This window comes from Calypte anna, chromosome 1, assembly GCF_003957555.1.
Source record: "Calypte anna isolate BGI_N300 chromosome 1, bCalAnn1_v1.p, whole genome shotgun sequence".
NCBI lineage: Eukaryota > Metazoa > Chordata > Aves > Apodiformes > Trochilidae > Calypte > Calypte anna.
The window spans coordinates 10,025,611-10,047,064 of record NC_044244.1 but is presented as its reverse complement, the minus strand read 5'-3'; the positions used below and the strand labels follow the sequence as shown (position 1 = coordinate 10,047,064).

The following is a 21,454-nucleotide window of genomic DNA, read 5'->3' as shown; positions in this document are numbered from 1 at the left end:
TACTATTACATGCTTAATACTAACTCTATGCTTAATTCTGCACAAAATCAGGGTCATAGCCTGCAGGCATAAGCTACCAATACACTACAGCAATGGTTGCCTATGCAAATACGTATCTTATGTGAACCTATTGCATATACAGAAAGCTCTCATGAAATATTAGAAGACCTAATAACATATTTCATTAAAAGGTTCACCATTAAATCAAAGTCCCAATTACAGAATGGTTTGGGTCAGAAAGGGACCTTTAAGATCACCTAGTTCCAACCTCCCTGCATGGGCAGGGACACCTCTCACTAGACCAGGTTGCTCAAAGCCCCATCCAACCTGGCCTTGGACACTTGAGGCAGGTGGCACTCACAACTTCTCTTTCAACCTGTGCCAGTGTTTCCACCACCCTCACACTGAAGAATTTCCTCCTAATGTCTATCATAAATCTACCCCCTTTCAGTCTGAAACCATTTCTGCTCAACCTATCACTACATGCCCTTGTAAAAAGTCCCTCTCCAGCTTTCCTGCAGGCCCGTTTGGTACTGCAAGGCCTGAGATCTCCCAGAGGTCTCCATGGAAGCCTTCACTTGTCCAAGTTTTTTTCATAGGAGAGGTGGTCCAGCCCTCTGATCACCTTTGCGGCCCTTCTCTGAACATGCTCTGACAGCTCCGTGTTCTTCTTACGTTGGGAACACCAGAGTTGGATTCAGTATCCAGGTAGGGTCTTATGAGTACATAGTAGAGGGGGTAGAATCACCTTCCTTGATCTGCTGGCCATGTTTCTTTTGATGCAGACCATACAGTTGATTTCCTGGGCTGCAAACCACATTACTAGTTTACTTTGAGGTTTACATCAACTAACACCTCCAAGTCCTTCTCATCCATTCTCCACCCAGCCTGTGCTTCTGCTTGGCATTGTGCTGACCCATGTGCAGGACCTTGCATTTGGTCTTGTTGAACCTCACATGGTTTGCAGCAGCCCACCTCTCAAGCCTGTAAAGTTGCCACTGGATTTCATCCCTTCCCTCTAGCATATCAACTGCACCACACAACTTTGTGTTGCTGACAAACTTGAGGGTGCATTTGATCCCACTGTCCATGTTGCCAACAAAGATGTTAAATGGCTCTGGTCCCAGCATCAACCCTTGAGGAATGCCAATCATCACTGGTCTCTGCTTGGACATCAAGATATTGACCACAACCTTTGGAGTGGTCCATGTGTCAAGTCCATGCTCCACTCAGCCAGCTACAATGGAACATTGTTATAATTATGCTGCACCATGGTTTGTAACTTTTTTTTCCTCATTTTATCTTCTCTAGTCACCCCCTTAGCATATGGTTAGTAATTGTGAAGACTGGCTGTAGCAAGAATTGGCTTTAGAAAAGGATAACCTAAAAATATGCATATTGAAAGCTAAGTTGAAAGTATAGTATAGTATAGTATAGTATAGTATAGTATAGTATAGAAAAATAATTACTAAAAAATCAAAATGCCTAGAAAAACATAACTGAGAGTTAAATACCACCTGGATTTCTACTTATAAAGAAAAAAATATATTCTTAATGAAAACTTTTTCAGATTATAGCCTTGAAATCGAAGTTACTGCAGTGTAATTTCATTACATGCACAGATTTTTACACTGTCTTTTCAAAGTTTTAGTACACATAAGGCAGGACTGCATTTAAATTCATTGCCATCTTTATACAAGAAGTCCATGAAAGTCCACGAAATACGTCATGAGTTTAAATACTCTTCCTAGAATTCCAAAATTCCATGTACTACTCCTTTGCCTTCCATTCACCTCCATCACTCACAAAAGGACTGTCCTTAAGAGGTTCTTCAGTTATTACTTCCCCTAGCAATTACAGTGTATAAAGGCTTTGAGTTAAAAAAAAAATCTCAAGAAAAGACGATAGTTTGTGGCCTGGGAGGGAAAGACTCCTCTGCTGACCCGGTCAGAGGTCTGGAATGTCATTAAAGCTGTGGAAGAGGAAGTGCCTGGTGGAACCATTTATTTTTACACACGTCAGTATCTTCTATGTCATTAAAGGCTGATTCTATTTGAAATCCACCTGAAAATATTCACCCCTAGGGTTTCAACTCAATCTGTTTTCATCACCTTGGGAACAGGTAAACATACATGCTTGTCTAGCATTTTCTGTTCATTTGCATCAATTTTTTTTAAGACCTGGTTTAACATAAATACATCCTGACAACTGCATAAGACCATGTGAACCTTTAAATAAAGGAAAGGAAAAAAAAATAAAATCCTGAACAAACATCAAGGGATATTGCTCACTGTCTGCTCAGCAACAGGAGCATTACAGACACCCACTCGCAAACCATCCGCCCAAACACATCCAGCAAAAACACAATTATTGCTCCACAGCTCTCCGAGTCAGACATGGTACTTGGGGAATAGCCACTGAATTTAGCAGGAGAGGCTGTCTGTTTAGTATTTTACACTGGACTGAGCATTAGTGAGTCACTGCTGCTGTAAGACAAACCAAGTTGGAGACAGCATAAAGAGCAAAGGAGAAGAAATTCAGCCATAGCCACATGCAAGCAGAAATTGAGGCTGAAGGGTTATGTAAGGTTTTCTCTACAAGAGGGCAAGACCTAAAGCTTCTTTATGATCTCTGGTTTTGGAGAGTGTTCCTTGCTAGCTCCTAGGTTTGGGGAAGGAAATCACTTCAATAATGAGCTGCAACTTGTTGAGATCTGTAACAGGTCACACCTCAGAAATACTTGAGGAAATACTATTGCAGTATAACCACCAATGAATTTCAGGTTTGTTAACTACATGTAAATAAATATATTTTTTCCCTTAACAATGTCAGAACTGGATGTAATGAAGATGAAAATGGAGGACTCTAGAGAGGAACAGCAGTGTCTCAGTCTCATATGACCCATCAAACACTGTACTGACCACATTACTCCAGGATGGGAATCTCCCATTCTCTCCCATTCCCATTCTCCCTTCCCTCTTCTTCATGCTGCCTTCCTTACAAGGTCCATCACTGCAGAGAAACATTTTCCCCTGTAGTAATTCAATAGGGTGCAAATCAGCAACTTCTTATATTTGGTCTGGAGATAATTTCAGTATTCACAGAGTCAGGACAGTGCATTACAGACCCGGGTTCAAGGAAAAGTAGAAATTCTGTTGTTCTGTTTTGTTCTAGCATAAAAAGGGAGGGAAAAAACTAATTACTTCATCACTTGTTGTACATGAAATGTTGCAATATATTAACAATTAGATTTTTCCATAATTATACCTGTCATATTTGCATAGAACAAAATTTATTGCCTAGGGGCAGTTCTAATTGCAACCAAGTGACGGGTGATTGAAGTTTTAATAAGAAATAGTGAATTGAAAATGCATTAAACCTCCAAACAATTCTATAAAAAAGTCTCAGGCTGTACTGAACTGGCAGAACTTTTCTTGTTATTAAAAAATTAAATACTTCAAATAGGTTAATGATGTCACTGCTAGCTAAACATCAGCAAGGTGTTAAAAACTCACACAATGCATTTCTTTTAGCTTTTAAGGAATTAATATGAAGCTGGCATGAACATGGACAAAATTAAAAAAAAACAAACCAAACCAAACAAACAAAAAAACAACCAAACAAAAAAACAAAGAAGCAAAAGCAAACAAACCAACCAAAATACCAAAAACCCCATTAGGAACTCAAACTGCTTTTTATGGAAGGCACATAAAGAACTGTTAAACAAAATTGTGTTTTTTAGTAGTTAAACTAGACACCCCCACACTTATCTGACCATGCAATAGTCTAATGTGCCATAGTAGACACTTGTAACCACGGCTTCTATGTGACTTGTTTGTGAGACAACTCGCAAAAACATTAAGAACTCACCAAAATACCCAAACCAAAGAAATGAACAAACCAACAGACAAAACCAAAAAAACACACAATCCACCCAAACCCCACAACATGTCTGTAGCTACCAATCCTAAATAGAAGATTTCAGTCTCTGATCCAGAGGAAACTAAGGTATCATCTTCCAATCTCAACCCAAATGTGTCAAGACAGAGGTTTTCCTTTGCATCTATGTAAGATCCTGTCCTTAACGTGTATATATTTGTCTCTGTGCTTGTCTCATGTCCCATATCTCAAAGGTTGAATTTGGATCTTGGTGACTCATTGTTTCTGATTCCACTAGGACAGTCAACTGTGTTTAAATCAGGTATCCTTTGGAGACTTTTTAGTCTTTGGAGCTAGCAAAGCGAGAGTCTCCTTTCCTCTGAACTCCAGGAACAGCCAGGTAAATATGTTTGTAGAGAGACCACTGAGGACCACTTCCACCTCCATGTGAGTTCATAAATCTAATCCAAATATATAGTTAATCTGAGACTTTCTGGAATCTAGATGAAGAGCATAAATTTATATCTGCTAAGCAGCTGCATAAAAAGGAGTGAAAAATGTTCCTGGACAGCCCTTGGGACTTTGAAGGAAACATATTTCATCACACTGACACATCATAAAATGTGTCATCACCTTGGTTTTTGAAGCTTGCCCATCAAAGGGAATCTTTTGATTCAACAAAAGGATTAACATAAAAAAAACATGTGAAGTACCTCAGACTAAACTGATTAGTAAAGCTTTTTGAAGGTGAAAATTACATTTGTTCATCAGAAAACTTGCAGCTGGATCACAGAAAGTTAGAAATTGCACTTTAGACCTTCAAGAAACAGCAAAAAGTTTATTGCACTGCTTTCCCTCAGCCTGCTTCCTGAGGTTTTCTACAGAAACCTATGGTGTAAGAAAATTGCTGGGTTCCTGGGGAATTTTGCCTTTTGGCCTAAGTCAGTGTTGCAAAGAATGCTGACAGGAACTTTCTTAAAGACATTTTTAACATGGAAATTCTAGTAGAAAGCCCAAAAGATGTGATAAAGGTGGCAGGTGGACACCCAAAACTGGTAGGAGAGAAAAACCTATGAAAGAAAGATGACAGGTGAACACTACCTGAATCTGCTTCATACTTTCATGAAAACAGAAAGTCAGTATTTCTACTTTACTAGCTCTAAAGCAAGCTGTTTCTAAGGATTAAAACCCTGGTGATCTGATTGCTTTAAAGCTTACTTGGAAGAGCCCCAGATTTACCTGCATTCTTTCCCGAGGGTCCCAATTAGCTGCACATCTGAAATACCAGCACAAAGCACGCGACTGTAGAGGGCTAACCTTCACACTCAGAAAACAAAATCCTTTTCAGAAAAGGAAAAAAAATAAATTGGGAAGATTTTTTTGAAAGAAGAGACTACTTAATTACTCTTTGTTGAATGTTAACTTATTAAATTACATGACCGTAAACCAACCCAAATGTGTGGGTTTATCTTTCATTTGTGCAAAGAACAAAACTCTGAAATGGGTTGAAATTCAGATTCTGATGCCCATCCTGCAATTCAGTAGGTTCTTATTGCCACAAGAGTTCTACCAAAGTTGGAAGTTAGTCTGATGCATGTACATATTCCATCAGTCAAAACTGGTATTTTCAAATGTGATCTTACTTTGACTTTACAGTAACAGTGATTGCATTCAGCTCAGTCTTGTTACAAATTTGATAAAGAAAAGGGTGGAAAAAATATCTAGAAGAAATTAATTGTTTTGTTGCAGCGAAGTATTTCAATTTCTCGCTGGGTAAAAAAAAATTAACTACACCTATGTTCAAAACTGGAAAACAAAACCAAAAAACCACAAAAATAATTAAAACATTTTCAATTCAGATAACATTTATTTAGACCTACACATGCAGTTGCAGCATCTGAACATTTTGTCATGATCTTTTTATCTTAAGCCTGCCAAAGCATTATGTCTGAAGTCAGAAGAGAAATGAGGGAAATCATGTGCTGAAACATGAATGCCTTATTTCACTGCATCCCTTTCCATTCCATTCCATTCCCAACCATGTTCTAGAAGCAGACCTGGACTATTATGCAGGCACACAAAACATGGCACAAGAGAAAACTCCTGCACTGTACCTAAGCCTCCCCTCTTCCAAAAATTACATAAAGGATTAATGGAATGAAAGTAGCTGCAAATAAAAGCTTCACATTCTCTGTAAGACAGTATGGCATGGAGAGATTAAAAAAGCTAGGACTCTTTACTGGTCTAGAAGGCTGACAGAAGGTATGGCTGACGTTATACACCAAATGCCAAATTATCATAGAATCACAGAATCATAGAATTGGCTGGGTTGGAAGGGACCTCAGAGATTATTGAGTCCAACCCTTTTACCACCGTTGCGGTTGCTAGACTATGGCACTAAGTGCCACATCCAGTCTCTTTTTAAATAGCTTCAGAGACGGAGAATCCACTATTTCCCTGGGCAGCCCATTCCAATGCCGGATCACTCTCTCCGTAAAGAAATTCTTTCTAATATCTAACCTAAATTTCCCCTGGCACAACTTAAGACCATGTCCTCTTGTCTTGTTGAAAGTCGTCTGGCAAAAGAGACCAACGTCCATCCGGTTACAACCTCCTTTCAGGTAGTTGTAGACAGCGATGAGGTCTCCCCTGAGCCTCCTCTTCTCCAGGCTGAACAGCCCCAGCTCTCTCAGCCTCTCCTCATAGCATAGGGTCTGTGCTTGAGTCCCTTCAGCAGCCTGGTTGCCCTCCCCTGGACCTGCTCCAGGACCGTGATATCCTCCTGAACTGGGGGGCCCAGAACTGGACATAACATGTCTGCCTATGCTGGACCAGCAAGGACTCACTGCAACTGGTCAGGGATCAATTTAGAATAGATAGGAGAAAATATTTTAACCCATAAATAGTGAGGTCTTGGAAGCATTTACTACATGATGCAATGGTGTCAGACAACACAATCAGGTTAGGGACTAGGCAAGCTTATGAGTAAGTTCACTAATAGATACTGAAAGGCACAGATGTCCCCTTTGAAAGTTTAAACCCAAAAATATTTACCATGGAGGGATTACATGCATAAGGGACCACAGATAATGGCAAGGCTTGTATATTTTCCTTACTTGACATTGCCCTGTGCCAACATCAAGACAAGATACTGACTGCACAGACTACCTCAACCCAGCAGGACATTTACTATGCTCTTATCCCCTAGACTGTCCCCTAGCTTCAGTTATCACTCTTACCAAGAAGTGAGGTCTTAGTATTTTGCTGGAATGAAATAAAATCTTTATGGACCTTGAAATTGGTGATGAATGCAACTTGCAGTCTCAGGAAGCCACAATAGTTCTACTATAATGAATAGATTTTTTTTAGTTCTCCTGCATGCTTAAACACTACCACGTATCACCAACCTGCTTCCATGCTGAACAGAGCCTTGATAAATCTGTAATTTTTCCCTTTCACATGCCTAGTAGAAGGGAAGGAAGGAAAAGGAGCAATAAAAAAGATGAACATGTGAAAAAGGCGGAGAAAAAAAAGAGGGCATTTCAGCTACTTCTCTCTGCTATTCCCTGAAAAAATCTCTGCCTTGCTCAAAAAGATCAATTTCACACATTAAACATGGATTATTAATATGAGCATTGCCACAAGCACAAAGCAGTGAAATAGGAAGCCTGGGGATCCAAAAGTCCTTGACAATTTTCTGTATTACCATTAGGAAGGGCTCACTTTTAAATAATCTAGATTCTACCTGCATTTGTGTTTTAATTCCATCCTCTGAAAGACAAATTGAACTGAGGTACAATTCAAATGTTTTGAGAACTTATTAGACTCTTTAAAATTCTTACAGAAAATGTTACAAATCAAAACACTTGACATACTATTTTTTTAATATGGAAATCTAAAAAATCACCTCATATTTTTTTACAATAGATTTATATTACTAATGCATTCTGTCTACTAAAATGAAAGTATCTGTCTTTGGTATGCCACTGACTTTTAAGGCTGCTAAAAGTATGGAAAGTAACATTTCCTAGAAGCCATTGTGGGCTAAGGAAACCTATGGAGACAGTAGAGCTCAGCTGCACTATAGTATGAAGACACACTTTTTAGAAACCCTCCTTAATTACTGTACAACTATTAGACACAGTAGTGTAGAACACACAGGGTAGAATGATCTCATTCAAAGATAATTTGTGTTTATACAGTTGAATGCATCATTAGCAAGAGAATCGGGAATTTAGAGATTTCAGTGCCTATTTAGAAAACAGTGACTGTGCCTTGGACACAGATACCCTGAAAATATTTATGAGGTGAAATGAGTGAACAGTTTAACTTGAGTTAGTATAATGCTGTATCAACATAGTCTAATTTGAACTTTTAATGTGGAGAATGCTGAAAAAGTGTAGTAATCTATACAAAGCACTCCACTGAGACAAATACTGGAACTGTGCATACAGTCAGGTATCAATGCTCTTAAATAAGATATTTAAAGAGAAGAGAAGATGCAGGACTGTCCTAAAATTATTCAAGACTTGGGAAAAAAGGCATTACAAAAGGCAGAATCTAGGCTCAGAGAGTTGTCTACAGGACACAACTTTGAACCACAGAAAACACCGCTTAAATTTGGTTCTTCTCAGTAATGTTTAATAGAGCTTTTAGCAAATAAGCGAAGTTTTCATTTCACAAAAGATTTTAAATTTTTAAAACTCAGTATTTTTATGTTTGAAAAAGTAAACTCTATGACTGAGGGAACGATTAGGCCCCTTGCCATGGTTGGGAGGGTTGGCTAAACAGCATTATGACTGCAGTACTCAAGAACTCCTACATTCTTCAGTTTGCTTAGATAGGTAAAATTCCATTAAGCCAGAAAAAAATGAGCAAATTAAACTAGAAGCATGACCTATTATGATTTTGAAAAATGCTTATTTTACTGTGGAAAATCCATCTTCTGTAAAATTTCCAACTAGCCACAATGGAAAACAATCTTACACCAACGTGTGTCTTGTTTCTTGGGCAGACAATCTGACAGAAAGTAATCAGACCAAGAAATACGCAGGAAAATAGTTCTCTTTGCCTATCAGGCAGAAGCATATACAAGAAAAAAATATCTGCTGCAGAAGCAGCTGCCTGAGGGTAAGCCTCAGCTAAGAAGGATAGCAAAGCCCTAGAGACAAAAACTAGGACGAATCCAAGAAAAGCAACACCAGAGGTTTGGGCTGCATTGCTTTGTTTTAAATCTCAACTTTGGGAAGCTGAAAAAAGTAACATTATAACAAAGGAAACAAAAAGAGGTTTGGGGAGCAAGCTTTCACCTTTCACAGCTCCTACACCAACCCCTCAGTTCAGGGTAATTCTCACTTTAATGAGGCTGTGCACCTGCATCTTTCAGAGAAGAATTTCAATATCCATAAACCTAGACAAAGAAAGCTGCTTGTAGCGAACACACAGAGAGGCTCCCATAGCAAGTTACAAAATAACAACAACACAACCTCCAGAAAATGAACCACAGCCACATATTTTGCAAGGGAGTTTGAATAAAGGGAACTGAACAGGAAAATTCACTACAGCTATCAGTGCTCCTAATTTATCTCCACACCAAATGTGAAAGCAACAAAGAAGCTATGCTATCAGTGACAATCTGCTGTGGAAGGAGAAAGGTTAAATTGTGAAGTTTCTCAATCTATATTGTTATTTCAAACGAGCTCTTTTTATCTTCAGTCACATAAGCTGTAACTGCAACACGCTGTGCTGCCAGGACAGAGATTCAGCAGGTGTCTCCCTAAGCCAGCACACTGGGTGCCATCTCAGCACTAGATACAGTTCAGGTCCATAAGAATCAAAATGATGACTCCTGGCTATCTATGAGAAGATAGAAAATGGGAAGGAAACACCTTCTCTACCTGTCAACAAGAATACAAGATCTGCAGAAGGTAAAGCAAGTTAGCCATAGAAAGAAAAAAACACAGAAACAGGCAATAATTGTAAGAACTTTCATGGCAAGCCCTCTGATTTATTTTTCCAGACTTCTGTGATGCCTTGCAAGGTATGTGAGTTATGTAAGCCTATCCTGTGAGGCACAACGGTGCATCTATACAACCTGGAGTTAGGTTAATAAAATAAGACTCAAGTTAATACAAACTCACCCATCTGATATGTGAACAAGTTGACAAATTTTTTACTTCAGAAGTGTCACAACTCACTAGCTGTCATTCCAAAACACATTTGCTTCAGCAACTGACTTTCAGTACAGGCTAAATTTACATCTGGAGTTTTAAGCAAAGTTCATGCAGGACACTAGACTCAGTCTAAAAAAGTGTATGCAAAACTTTTTTTTGCCAGTGTAAAAATTTCCAGTGGAGTTTCAAAAGAAGTGCAGTATCAGCCTTAAACTAAACTGCAAAATTACTGCCATATCTGAAATAGCTATTTCTGCTATTTGGACCAGCTCTAGTGATGGACTGAAATCTAAATCTAATGCTGCAAAGGGAGATGACAATGTCTATTATAAATATTCTCAAGAACAATCCAAAAATAAAATTTAGACATTTTCCACCTAGGTGAATTACTCAGTATGCAGAGAATTGATGAGGATGAATAAAGTAAACATATACACAGACCTAGAGACTTATTCAGCAAAATTCTACCAAATACTTAATGGGAAAGCTTCAAAGAAGAGACATACTGTAAAAACCTGCAGTATGCATGATCTTATATCCCTTGCACAGAGAAAAATATTAATATTTTTCCATAGCACAAATAAATACACGTTTGTGTTTATTTGTATTTTTCTACATCATCAGTATTTTTGGGAGGATATTGGCACAATTAAAGCCATTTGGTTTGTGTTACATACTTCCTGTAATCTTTTCACTAAGTATCTTTTCCTATAGCCCCAGAGCCACTTCCATCTTGACATCAAAAGTTCAAATAAAAAAATAAAATATCCTGAAATATTAAAGAGAAGAAACAGCTACAGCCTAATAATTCCTAGGTGACAATAAACACGTTAGCATGAAAAATAACACAAAACATGTGTATACTGCACAAAAACATTCACAGACAAAATTTCATTCACCTGTTTGACCAGTAATTTATCCAGTTAATTTACTCTTTTGCATCCATGTAGGCTTCCCCTTCTTAGAGGTTAGACCTGAAAATATTTTTGTTTAATGACAACCACACAAAGTCCATTACTACCTTCCTTATGATGGCCAGCTTCTCATGTAACAATGAACAACAACAAAAAAAAAATAAAATAAAATGGGGGGAAGAGTTTCTTGCTGGGAAACTAATCACAGTTCTAGCTATTCTTCTTCTCTACTTTTTTTTTCAACTTCAGCCCTTTCCAGTACAATTGTCTACCACTGTAGCTTTCAAGTTAATCAAAAGGGTAGAAACACCTGAAAATAAAAACCAGAAGTTAAGAGAATACACCAGCACAAGTATCAAGTATCAAGCATCAAAGTGATGCTTCTTTTTGTAGTGAAATAATTTTTGGAATCTGTTCTCAGAAAGGCTTCCATTCTTAAAATCAGCTAGGAAAGAGAGGAATGGAAATGCATGTTATCTTGATGATCCCTCTGACACTACCACAACTCAACGGTATTCTATGTTTATTCTATGGGATATCACACCCATGCACAAAAACTAATAGGAAACATCAAGTGCCTCCATCATCTAAAGACATAGCAAATAGTGTCTTCTAATGACAAAATCAGAGCTTAGTCTATCATCGTATTCAAAGTACAGAGGGAAGTCAGAATCACATATTTCCCTCAACCTTAAGAGGATCCAAACTACAGCTCTAGAGAATTGTCTTCTTTTCAGGTTAAAGAGAAAGGACTCTGGCCCTTACAGCCTGAGTCTTAAGAATGTATTTGAAGGGAGTTTTGGATCACTTCCAAAAAACAGTAGTATCAAGCACACCTACAAAACTTATTTTGGTTTCTAGATCTTTCAGGCTACAGAAAAATTCCCAAGCCTATTTTAAGTAGACAGCATCTCTGCCCAGGAATCTCAAAATTATTTTATAACACAGGTTTATTTGAGCCTGCAGTTGTATTGAAGAGACACTGAAGCCTCATGTCAGGCAGGCAGGGAAATACTAAGGGATCTGGGCACACTTGCACAGCTGTGTTGAAACGGCATCTAAACTAGAGATAAACATTCTGAGCTCCTCATTCACAGACACAGTTGTGCACCTTGGACATTTCCCAACAGCACGATGGAGGAACCTGTCTCCTAGAGCACAATCTGTGCCTCAGTTTCCATGGAAACTCAGTTTTCTTCAGTTATCAGAAGAAACTAAGGCATACAGAATAGAATGAAGCTAGGATGCCTCTGGTTGAGATGTCTGAAGAAATTTAGACAATAAGGTGTAAATCTGCATATAACTCTTATTTGTCTACATGAAGCCTAAGAAGCCAAGGGTATTGACTAATACCTCCCCTTGAAGGAACTTAGTGTAAGGGTTTAATATTTAAAAGTATAACAAATAACCTGACAGAAAAGAAAAATTAGGAAGGAAAATATATTTTAAATATGTATTTTAGTGTGACTTCAGTGTTTGTTTTACACAAGTGGTCCTGCTGTTGCCTTAGAACATGACCAGCAATGAAAGAACAGCTTACTAATAAAAGCACTCTGAGAGCACATCATAGTGTTGACAATTAGGTACAGACACTGAGTCTTTCCAGAAAGAGATATTTCAATGTGGAAAAAAAGATTTGCAGGGAAATATACATACATATTAATCTTGGATAGGAGGACAGTAGGATTCTTCTCAAAATACTATATAAAAAAAAGTAACCAACAGTTAAATAATTTGGGAACGCAGAAAAGGATTTTATCTATGCAAGAAACAGGACATGTTAACCTGTTTCCAAAACGTTCCGCAGGCTGTGCTTACAATGACTGTTGGTAGGTGTTATTTATTCATCATTTTCTCTTAATTTTAATTTTTTGTTACCTAACAGATATAAACTTGCTTACCCTCTTAAACTGAAATAGATCTGCAAAAATGTGCAAGAGGGTAAAAGTACAGATTTCCCTGTCTGTGAGAGTCCACTGATCTCACTAATTAGAATTTGCCTCAAAAGACAATTTTAAAGTGAATAGCCCTGGCTCTGGTTGAGGAAGATGCTAATGTACCTGGCCTGGCCAGAGCAGAGCAGAGGGTGATGTCCAGAAAGAGATAACTAATGGCTGGGTGGAGACTGCACCCCTTTTCTGAGGGGCATCCTTCAATGCTGGGAGGAGCAGGACAGAAGTCCTCTCCAATAATCCTGGCTAGGGTGGGGGCCAGACACCTTTATTGCACTTGTGCCAATAAATCTGGCTTGGTCTGAGCAGAATAAGGAGAGAGCGAAGATAACTGATTTCTGACACTGAAGGCTGCCTAAAGTCCCACAGAAGTCCCATCTGGGCCATAGCCCTGACTAGGGTTGGGAAAACACTTGATTGTGCTGATGCTATTAAACCTGGCTTCTGCTGCATCTGACAGCTCTCCTTTGGAACAAAACAGCTTAGGACTTTATACAGCTGTCCCTTCTGTGGTTGTATGTTGTTGTCCTCCAGACCCACCTCCATCTCGCATTGGGCCCTGTCCAGGATCAGAACACCAGCCTGAAGAAAACTCGATGGACAGCTGGACCCTGGTGATGATCCTCTCAGTCTTTCTTTTCCACTTTCTTACTCCTTTCTCTCCCATTTCTCTCTCTCTCTCTCTCATTCCTCTCGTCTCTGACATTTCTCTCTCTCTACCTTTTTTCTTGTATCTTCTCCGTTTTCCTCTCTCTCCCTCTTTTGCTGGAAACATATCCCCCATACTTTCACAGGGTTTTATTATTTTGCTTGTGCCAATTGTCAAATAAAAGTTTATGTCTGCACCTGACCCTTGATGGTTGGACTTTGTTCACGCAGATCAAAACGAACAAAAAAAAAAAAAAATGTTACTCTGGACCATAACACTGACATAGAAGATCAAGGATACTTCACAACACCTAATGAGTAATGGGCTGCTCAGGGGACAGAGGAATGCCAAGGGCTGCTCAAAAGCTTCACATTGAACAAGACTGAAGCTGCACCTCATATTTAGTTTGCAGGACTGGATCAAATATGACTTTAAGATAAGTAATTTCATTTCCCTCACAACACAATGAATAAACAGAAAATAAAACCACAGAACAGCCTTTTGCAAAGCACAAAGTTCATAAAAATACACCTTTCTAAAGTCCATCTAATATGTTAATGAGTTTTAAATGGTTTTATATGCGGTGAGAAAATATTTATAACTCCTCAGATTATATTAAATGAATATATTACAGTGTCAGGTACTCTATTTATTATTTCTCATGAAATAAATATTAGTACCTTCAAAATACAAGTAATCTTGCTTTCTTGTATTTAGAAAAGTTTTTGTTTAAATTAATCAGCATTCATCTGAACTGAGATATTATGATCTACTAGAATGATCTGCATAGCTTGAGAAAGCTATTGCACTGATGAATGGGGTAGAAACTGTAAAATAGAAGTTAATTCCACTGAAAATGAACAATTTAGGTGCTAGACTGCCTAATGGGCTAGGCATTCGATTTGCTGGTATTCTTAGAAAGGCTCAGTACCGGAAAATTGATCAAGAACCTTTGTGAGTTTTTGCCCATACTTACAGCAGGATGTGTTTTTAATGAAACCTCCACCTCTCTTCCATCATGCATCTGGTAATGCAGATTTCAGTGGTAGCTCAGCTGGTCTGTACACCCCCTTTTAGCAACATACATGAGATGGGGTATTACTTTCCCATAGTACCACAGAATCATAGAACATCTCAGGTTCCAACCTTCAGGTTGGAAGGGATTCTTAAGGCTCATTGAGTCCAATTCCCTGCTCCAGGACCATATGCATAACATATGTGTATGAAAATTCTGTAATATGGAATAGAGTGCTTTCAATAGGGTTAATTCAGGCAAATATGCAACAATAAAAAAAAAAAACCCTCACAAATGTTCATGATTAGAACAATAGGCTCTACTTCAAGACAGTCTTTGACATTTTGACTGTAAAGTTGTTGCCTTCCTCCTTACTACTCATACCATTCTCTTGCTCCACTGCACTCAGCTAGAAAATTCTCCATTTTCCTTTCATTCTGACTTATTTCTTCTAACTTAAATTTAATTTTCTTCTAATTATTCTAAAATTTCCTAGAAACAGATATCTAGGAAAGCCCTCTGAGTACAGATCAGGACTTTCCCTTCTCCTTCCCCAGATAGATACCTATTTCAAACACTGTTTTTCAGCTAGTCCCAAGAAGAAATTCATAAATATAAAAAAATAAAAATCAATGTTTTCCTTATAGTGGAGCAACTACATCCTGACAGTCTCTATAATCTTTTCTCATACAAACCAGAAAAGAAATCACAACTTTTCCACGCTATTCAAGACTTTTGAGTCAAGTGCACAGAACCACAGAACAGTAATTTTACCTTCAAATCACAGTGTCATGATTTAACCCCAGTGCAGAACTAAGATCAACACAGCTGCTTGCTCAATTCCCTCCCCCCCCCAGTGGGCTGGAGGAGAAAATCAGAAGGGTAAAAGTGAGAAAACTTGTCAATTTAATAGGTAAAGCAAAAGCCATGTGCAGAAACAAAGCAAAACAAAGAATTATTTCACTGTTTCCCATCACCAGGCAGGTGTTCAGCCATCTCCAGGACAGCAGGACTCCATCACATGTTACTTGAGAAGACAAATGCCTTCACACTGAATGCCCCCCACTTCCTTCTTCTTCCCCCACCCTTATATGCTGAGTATGACATTTTATGGCGTGGGATATCCCTTTGGGTCAGCTGTCTGGGCTATGTTCCCTCCCAACTTCTTGTGCACCTGCACACCAGCAAAACACAGGAAGTCGAAAAGTCCTTTATTTCTTAGCAACTCCTAAAAACATCTGTTTCTCATCCCAAATCTCACACTAAACCCTAAACATAACACTATTCTGGCTGCTAAAAAGGTAATTAGCTCTATCCCAGCCAAAACCAGGACAGATAGCTAGAGAGTTTTCTAGCACACAACTGAAAAAGCAAGAGCCATTTCTCATTTAAAGATGCTCTTGCAGCTCAAGGGAAGCCGACTTATTATTAAGAAAATAATCACTAATATTTGTTTATTATAACCTTGCCTAAAGATTGTTAGTGTAGCATGCCTAAAGAAAATCATGGTACCCCTGGGGTATGCTAGTTTCTGAACAATGAGAATACTGATGTAATTCACCGGCACCTTCCTCATGGCATCACTGGAGGATGTATGGCCCTCTTGTTTTCAGAATTCAGGTCTTAATTAACACTGTGAGTCATATTAGCCCCAACAGTAAAACCCTCTGTGCAGTTAATAGTAACAGTTCCGTTCAACTCCACTCCTGACTTCAGAGAAAATGTGACCCGGCAGATTTAAGACTTAATTTCAGATAAACAAAAACATCAGCAGAAAGATTGATTTTTGAAGAAAAAGATAAACACATATGGAAGATGAAGAAATTACCTTAATAGAAAATAATAGTTCAGATGAGTAGAAAAATGATCTAGAGGAAGGTTTAAAATTAGAATTCATCGAAAACTTTGATACAAATCTGGGATAATTACAACGGAAAAGCCAATATAAATATCTGAGCTGTCAGAATCTCCTAAGGTCGAGTGATAGTACAAGAGAAAATATTAAATAATCCAAAATTAATAAGAATGTAGATTAAGATTCAGCAAAGAGATCCAACTAAGACTGGGATTAATAAAAGGGTATTTTCCTCCTAAGTAATGCTTTTTAGGCCTTTCCCTATTTTTTTTTAATCCGGTTAAGTCCCTTGGTACATGAATATACATCAGAAATACATTTTTTTTACAGAAACAACAGAACTCCCCAGAACAGTTAACCTTAACAATGGTTGAAAGAGATATCTTTGTCAGAAAACAGAAGCTAAATCAAACAATGAAAATCATACTAAAAGCTTAATCAACACTGAGTCACTTTTGCTAATTAGAGAGGTTATACTCATATTTTAATGAATTGGTTTGGCTGTGCTTGATATTTGTTATAAAAGGAAAAGTCTGTTTTCTCAGGAACCATCTATGACCAACCATCCCCAAAAAGCTATTCAGCAGAAAGCAGTTTTGATACACTTTTATTTTTAAAATATATCAAGGTATTTTAAATGGATAAAAATCCAAAACAAAATTTGTTTTGCGTAGAAATATAACTAGGACATGAAAAGAACACAAATTTCACAGAAGGTTTTGATAAGACAAATGTCTGAAACCTGACAACCTTGGTAAGTCAGCTCTATCCTTCTTGAGCTAGAGTCCAGGAATGTTTCAATGGGTCATGTCAATAACTTTGCTGCAAAAAGGATCTTATGTTTGTTGTAATCATGTAAATATGCTCATAAATTCTGGTGATTCCCAGACAACAGAAACAAAAAGTAATTGTAGAATTCCAAGATATTCAAACAAATATTAAAAAAAAAAGCAAAGCAGTACTGATCAGTATTTAAAAGATGGTAAATCAAATTCAGTTGTATGAAGTGGGGGGGAGACCTAAGTTATTTCTACCTCTTTGACAGTGAATTTCACTCTGCATGAAGTGGCAAGACTGATAAAAATGTCATGCAGAAGTCTTACTGGTATACATCCTGAAATTATGTAATGCAGGTAAAAATAACAAGTACTGTATGTTCAATGCAGTAATGGCAGTAATGGCAACCCCAAGAATTAAAGGTATCATGAGTTACATCCACCAAAATAATAAACTGGTTTTAAATTCATGTCTTCAGCCACTAATACACCTGGAGGACTTTTTATTTGCCTTCAAGATGTATTGACTTGTGCATTTAAAATTATCTGAGAAGGTCTGAAAACCTCTTAGCCAAAAACAAAAAATAGAAAGTGGACCAAGAACATCTATTCCCTAATTTAACCTTCTTTTATAACAGGGAACTGAATCATATTAATTTTTTTCAAAAAGTGACCACAGGCTTGCCTAAACAAGGTAGGGACCCCAGGATATCATTCAGCAGAAGTTATGCTCTTGGCTTAATTCTTAAGCTGTAGTAACTACTGATAAAAGAACTGCTATGGTGAGATTCACCTCCAGCTTCACATACCTACAGCACAGACATTTCAATTGAGTCTCCTCTGACCAAGAAAGAGAGAAGTCAGTATCTCTGGTCTGTAGTTAATCCCATTTTAAGTCTTATTCAGAACATGTCACGTCAGTCCTGACTGAGAAATGCCTGTTTTGCTCCACTGGACAAAAATGGAAGCTTAGGACAACCACTTGAGTATGTGTCTACAGCTGGATGAATTGATTCCTCATCTTCAAGGCTATGTGGATATTGCTCAGGGAATCCCAGTCTCCCGTTCCATCAATTGAGTCTATTCCTAATAGCTCTACTCTGTAAAGCACATGTTTATGAATTCATCTGTATCCTCCTGTGCATATTTGGTCAGTAGCTTCTGAAAAGCACTCTAAAGTCTTATATGAGTCAGAGTGATGGGAGCAGGAATCAAAATAAGCAATTACCAGGTCTGGCATCTTATTTGACAAAGAAAGGGAGGAGTGCTGGAAAAAACACTTTATAGAAAGAGCTACTACTTATTTAAAGCATAAAGAATCATGAGTTTACAATGCAGCATGGTCTTCACACTAATTGTTCAAGATTAACTTTGCTGACACAAAACATGACTGAAATACAGATTAAATTAGCAAATCAGAAATAGAATAGGTATGGAAGTGAAAACAGTTCACACATGGCTGCATTTACTGAAGGAGAAATATTTGTTTCTACCATCAAGAAAAAGAGTAACTAAAAATACGAAGAGATCAAGAGTATCAACAGATATTGTTAGCAAGAATGCAAAATGAATATCATGATTTCAAAGATACCACTATTTTTAAATCACATTTTTAAAAGTTCTTGTTTCCCCAAGATCACTGCTGACTGCAGAGTACAGTGATGTTCAAGTCATAAATATTTATTTGCATGATTTAGAGAAATATTTTCGAATCTATTTATAACCGGTTTTTTACTAGGCCATGGTTCCTTATATGTCCATCAATATTATAAGCATCTGCCCTATGCCAATGAAGTAATGAGTTCATTTTCTCCTACAAAGTCACAAGCCATCTTTCTGCATGCCATGTCTTGTACACATCAGGCTAACACTGCCTGTAAGTGTATAGACAGCAAAAATAACAATAAAAACATTTTTTACTGATAAGGAAATATTGTTTTAAAGTGCTAAATAGAAAACCTAATCCATTAGTACTCACCACCAAAGCTTTTGACCTATTACTCAGAAGTTTTTCAATGTCTCTGGCTGCGATTTCCACTAGCTGACGAGGGTTGTTGGCTTCTACAGTATACAGCTCTTGGTTTCTTGTATAAATCTGCAAGAAGAAGAAAAAGTTAAATAAATCATAATGACAACAAACATTCAAAACAAGCAAAGTGACTTGACAGAAGAGGTATTAAGATGTCCTCTCTTTTTATTGGAAAGCTTCAGAAAGAGCATTGCTAGGAAAATCCAGATGTGCCTTGTGAAAGAAATACTTCACCTTTTTGTCTGAGAAGTAGAAGGTGCCACTAAAAATCATTCAATAAATCTTCAAAACTGCATGTTCCTAGTGACAGTCTATTCAGCTGCTAAATGCACAAGGAATCTGATTCCCAAAGAGAACTGAGTGAAAGGTAAAATGGAGATCCTCTAAGGTGATTGTAACTGAAATCAAAGAGTGATTGCCGAATTTAATTTTTCCTTGAATGCTGAACAACAAACATTCTGTTTGGAGTAAATTGTTTAAGTTATGCTAATGTAATCAGTATAGTTCCTTATCTATTTATTCAAATTATAGTGTTAGCATTCATGATGAAAGAAGAGGAAGAAAACAAATAAGAAAAGAGGAAGAAAGGCAAAATTGAAAAAAATAAAGAGGAAATGAGGAAAAATGAGAGGAGAAAAAATCTGGGAGAAAGAGGGATAAGGACCCATAATCATGTTTTGCATCTGTTGTGAATAAAGGTCATATTTATTCAGGAGCCATGGACTGTTTCCAAAGCAGAATACATATATAAGGGAGATAATTTGATTAGTTAAACAAAGCCACTAGAGTGATATGCATGCAACCACAAGAAGTAAAGAAGAAAAGAAAAAAAAAAAAAAAGTAGCGAGAAATCCATTTACCTATTTCTGTCCTGCTGGAACTGGATAAACAAAAAAACCATAACTGGGGGGGGCAGGGAGGGGAGGAAACAAAAAAGTAGATGCCTTATGCCTAGATGGGCAAATGGGGAGAACTAATTTATGCAACCAACAGATGGCCTAAGTTTACTCAAATACTCTGCCTCTCAGCAACACTGCCTGGTGGGGGCTGTGCTGTCTCCCGGGGAGTAATTCCAGGCACAGGCAGGAACGGGTCCAGCACTAATGCACTGGCTGCCATCCAGCACAAGATCTGAGAAACTGCAGACCAGACTGAGTCTACCAGCCCCACCAGGTTTCTCAGGTTAAAGCAAGGGAGACCTTAAAGAACCTCACTAAAAATACAACTTTGATGCTTGTAGCTAATGGGTATTTATCACAAATAAATTTCTGACAACTATAGTTCTAGCTGCAAATTTTTATAGGGCATGCCTCAGAAGCTGTCACAGGTTTTCATCACTTTTACAACACTTAGGTTGGGGTTGTTGGTTTGTGCTTTTTTTCCTTAAGAAGTACAGACTTTCATTTCCCCCAGTAACTGAGGAATTGAAATATGATTCAAATCTTCATGGAGCAGCAATTATATTAAAAATTCAGTGCATCAAGAGCAGAAAACCACTGCAAAGAAAGATAGTTTCTAGTGAATCTCTAATCATAGATGTTTTTGAGGTGCTTGCTTTTCAACACTGCCACACAGAAAATTGTATAACCAAAATATGTCATTTTTTATTTTTAAATTTTTTTAGGAGTAGAAATGTCCTACCAGCCAATTATTAATAATAGAAAAAAATCCAACAGCTGATAACTACAGAATTTTTCTCTGAAATACATTTTATTTGCACAGTCAGCAGTGGGATTTGAAGTTAAATTGATTGTAGTGACCAGAAGAGTCCTTCAGTCCTACAAGCAAGGCAAAAGTTTTAATCATTTCATAGATTCAGATGGTGTGAATTAGGAATGGAAATTTCAGAGAAGCGTCTCAACTGGACTGACTACCAGATGTGGCAAAACTATTAGATACCATTAGCAAATACCATCAGTATCATAAAATTATACTGAACTTTCAAAAGTGGTCATGAGATTTTGGAAATAGGCTGGAAAACAGTAAAATACATTTTACTTAAGTTTTTAATAATAAAAAAAAAATAATTTAAAAGCATTCATTTATTTTACTTGAGAAAATGTATGGTTTGCTTTTAGATTTTTCCTGGCATCTCTTTCCCAGATTTGGTCATGCAATTGCTTTTCATTTGCTATTTAATGGTGAAAAGAATAAGTAAATTTAGGTATAAGCTCTATTCATTTTGGAGTTTTAATTAGGCAAAAAGAAAGGC

The 21,454-nt window shown here is 37.6% G+C and overlaps 1 protein-coding gene across 2 annotated transcripts in view; it reads right to left on the bottom strand.

Moving 5' to 3' along the window:
* CACNA2D1 (calcium voltage-gated channel auxiliary subunit alpha2delta 1) overlaps positions 1 to 21,454 on the bottom strand; it is a 372,848-nt gene that overhangs the window by 284,800 nt on the left and 66,594 nt on the right. For both annotated transcript variants that reach the window (XM_030446297.1, XM_030446305.1), the window contains exon 3: positions 19,192 to 19,308. In XM_030446297.1, the coding sequence (XP_030302157.1) occupies positions 19,192 to 19,308 (117 nt within the window). The remainder of the gene's footprint in view (positions 1 to 19,191; positions 19,309 to 21,454) is intronic.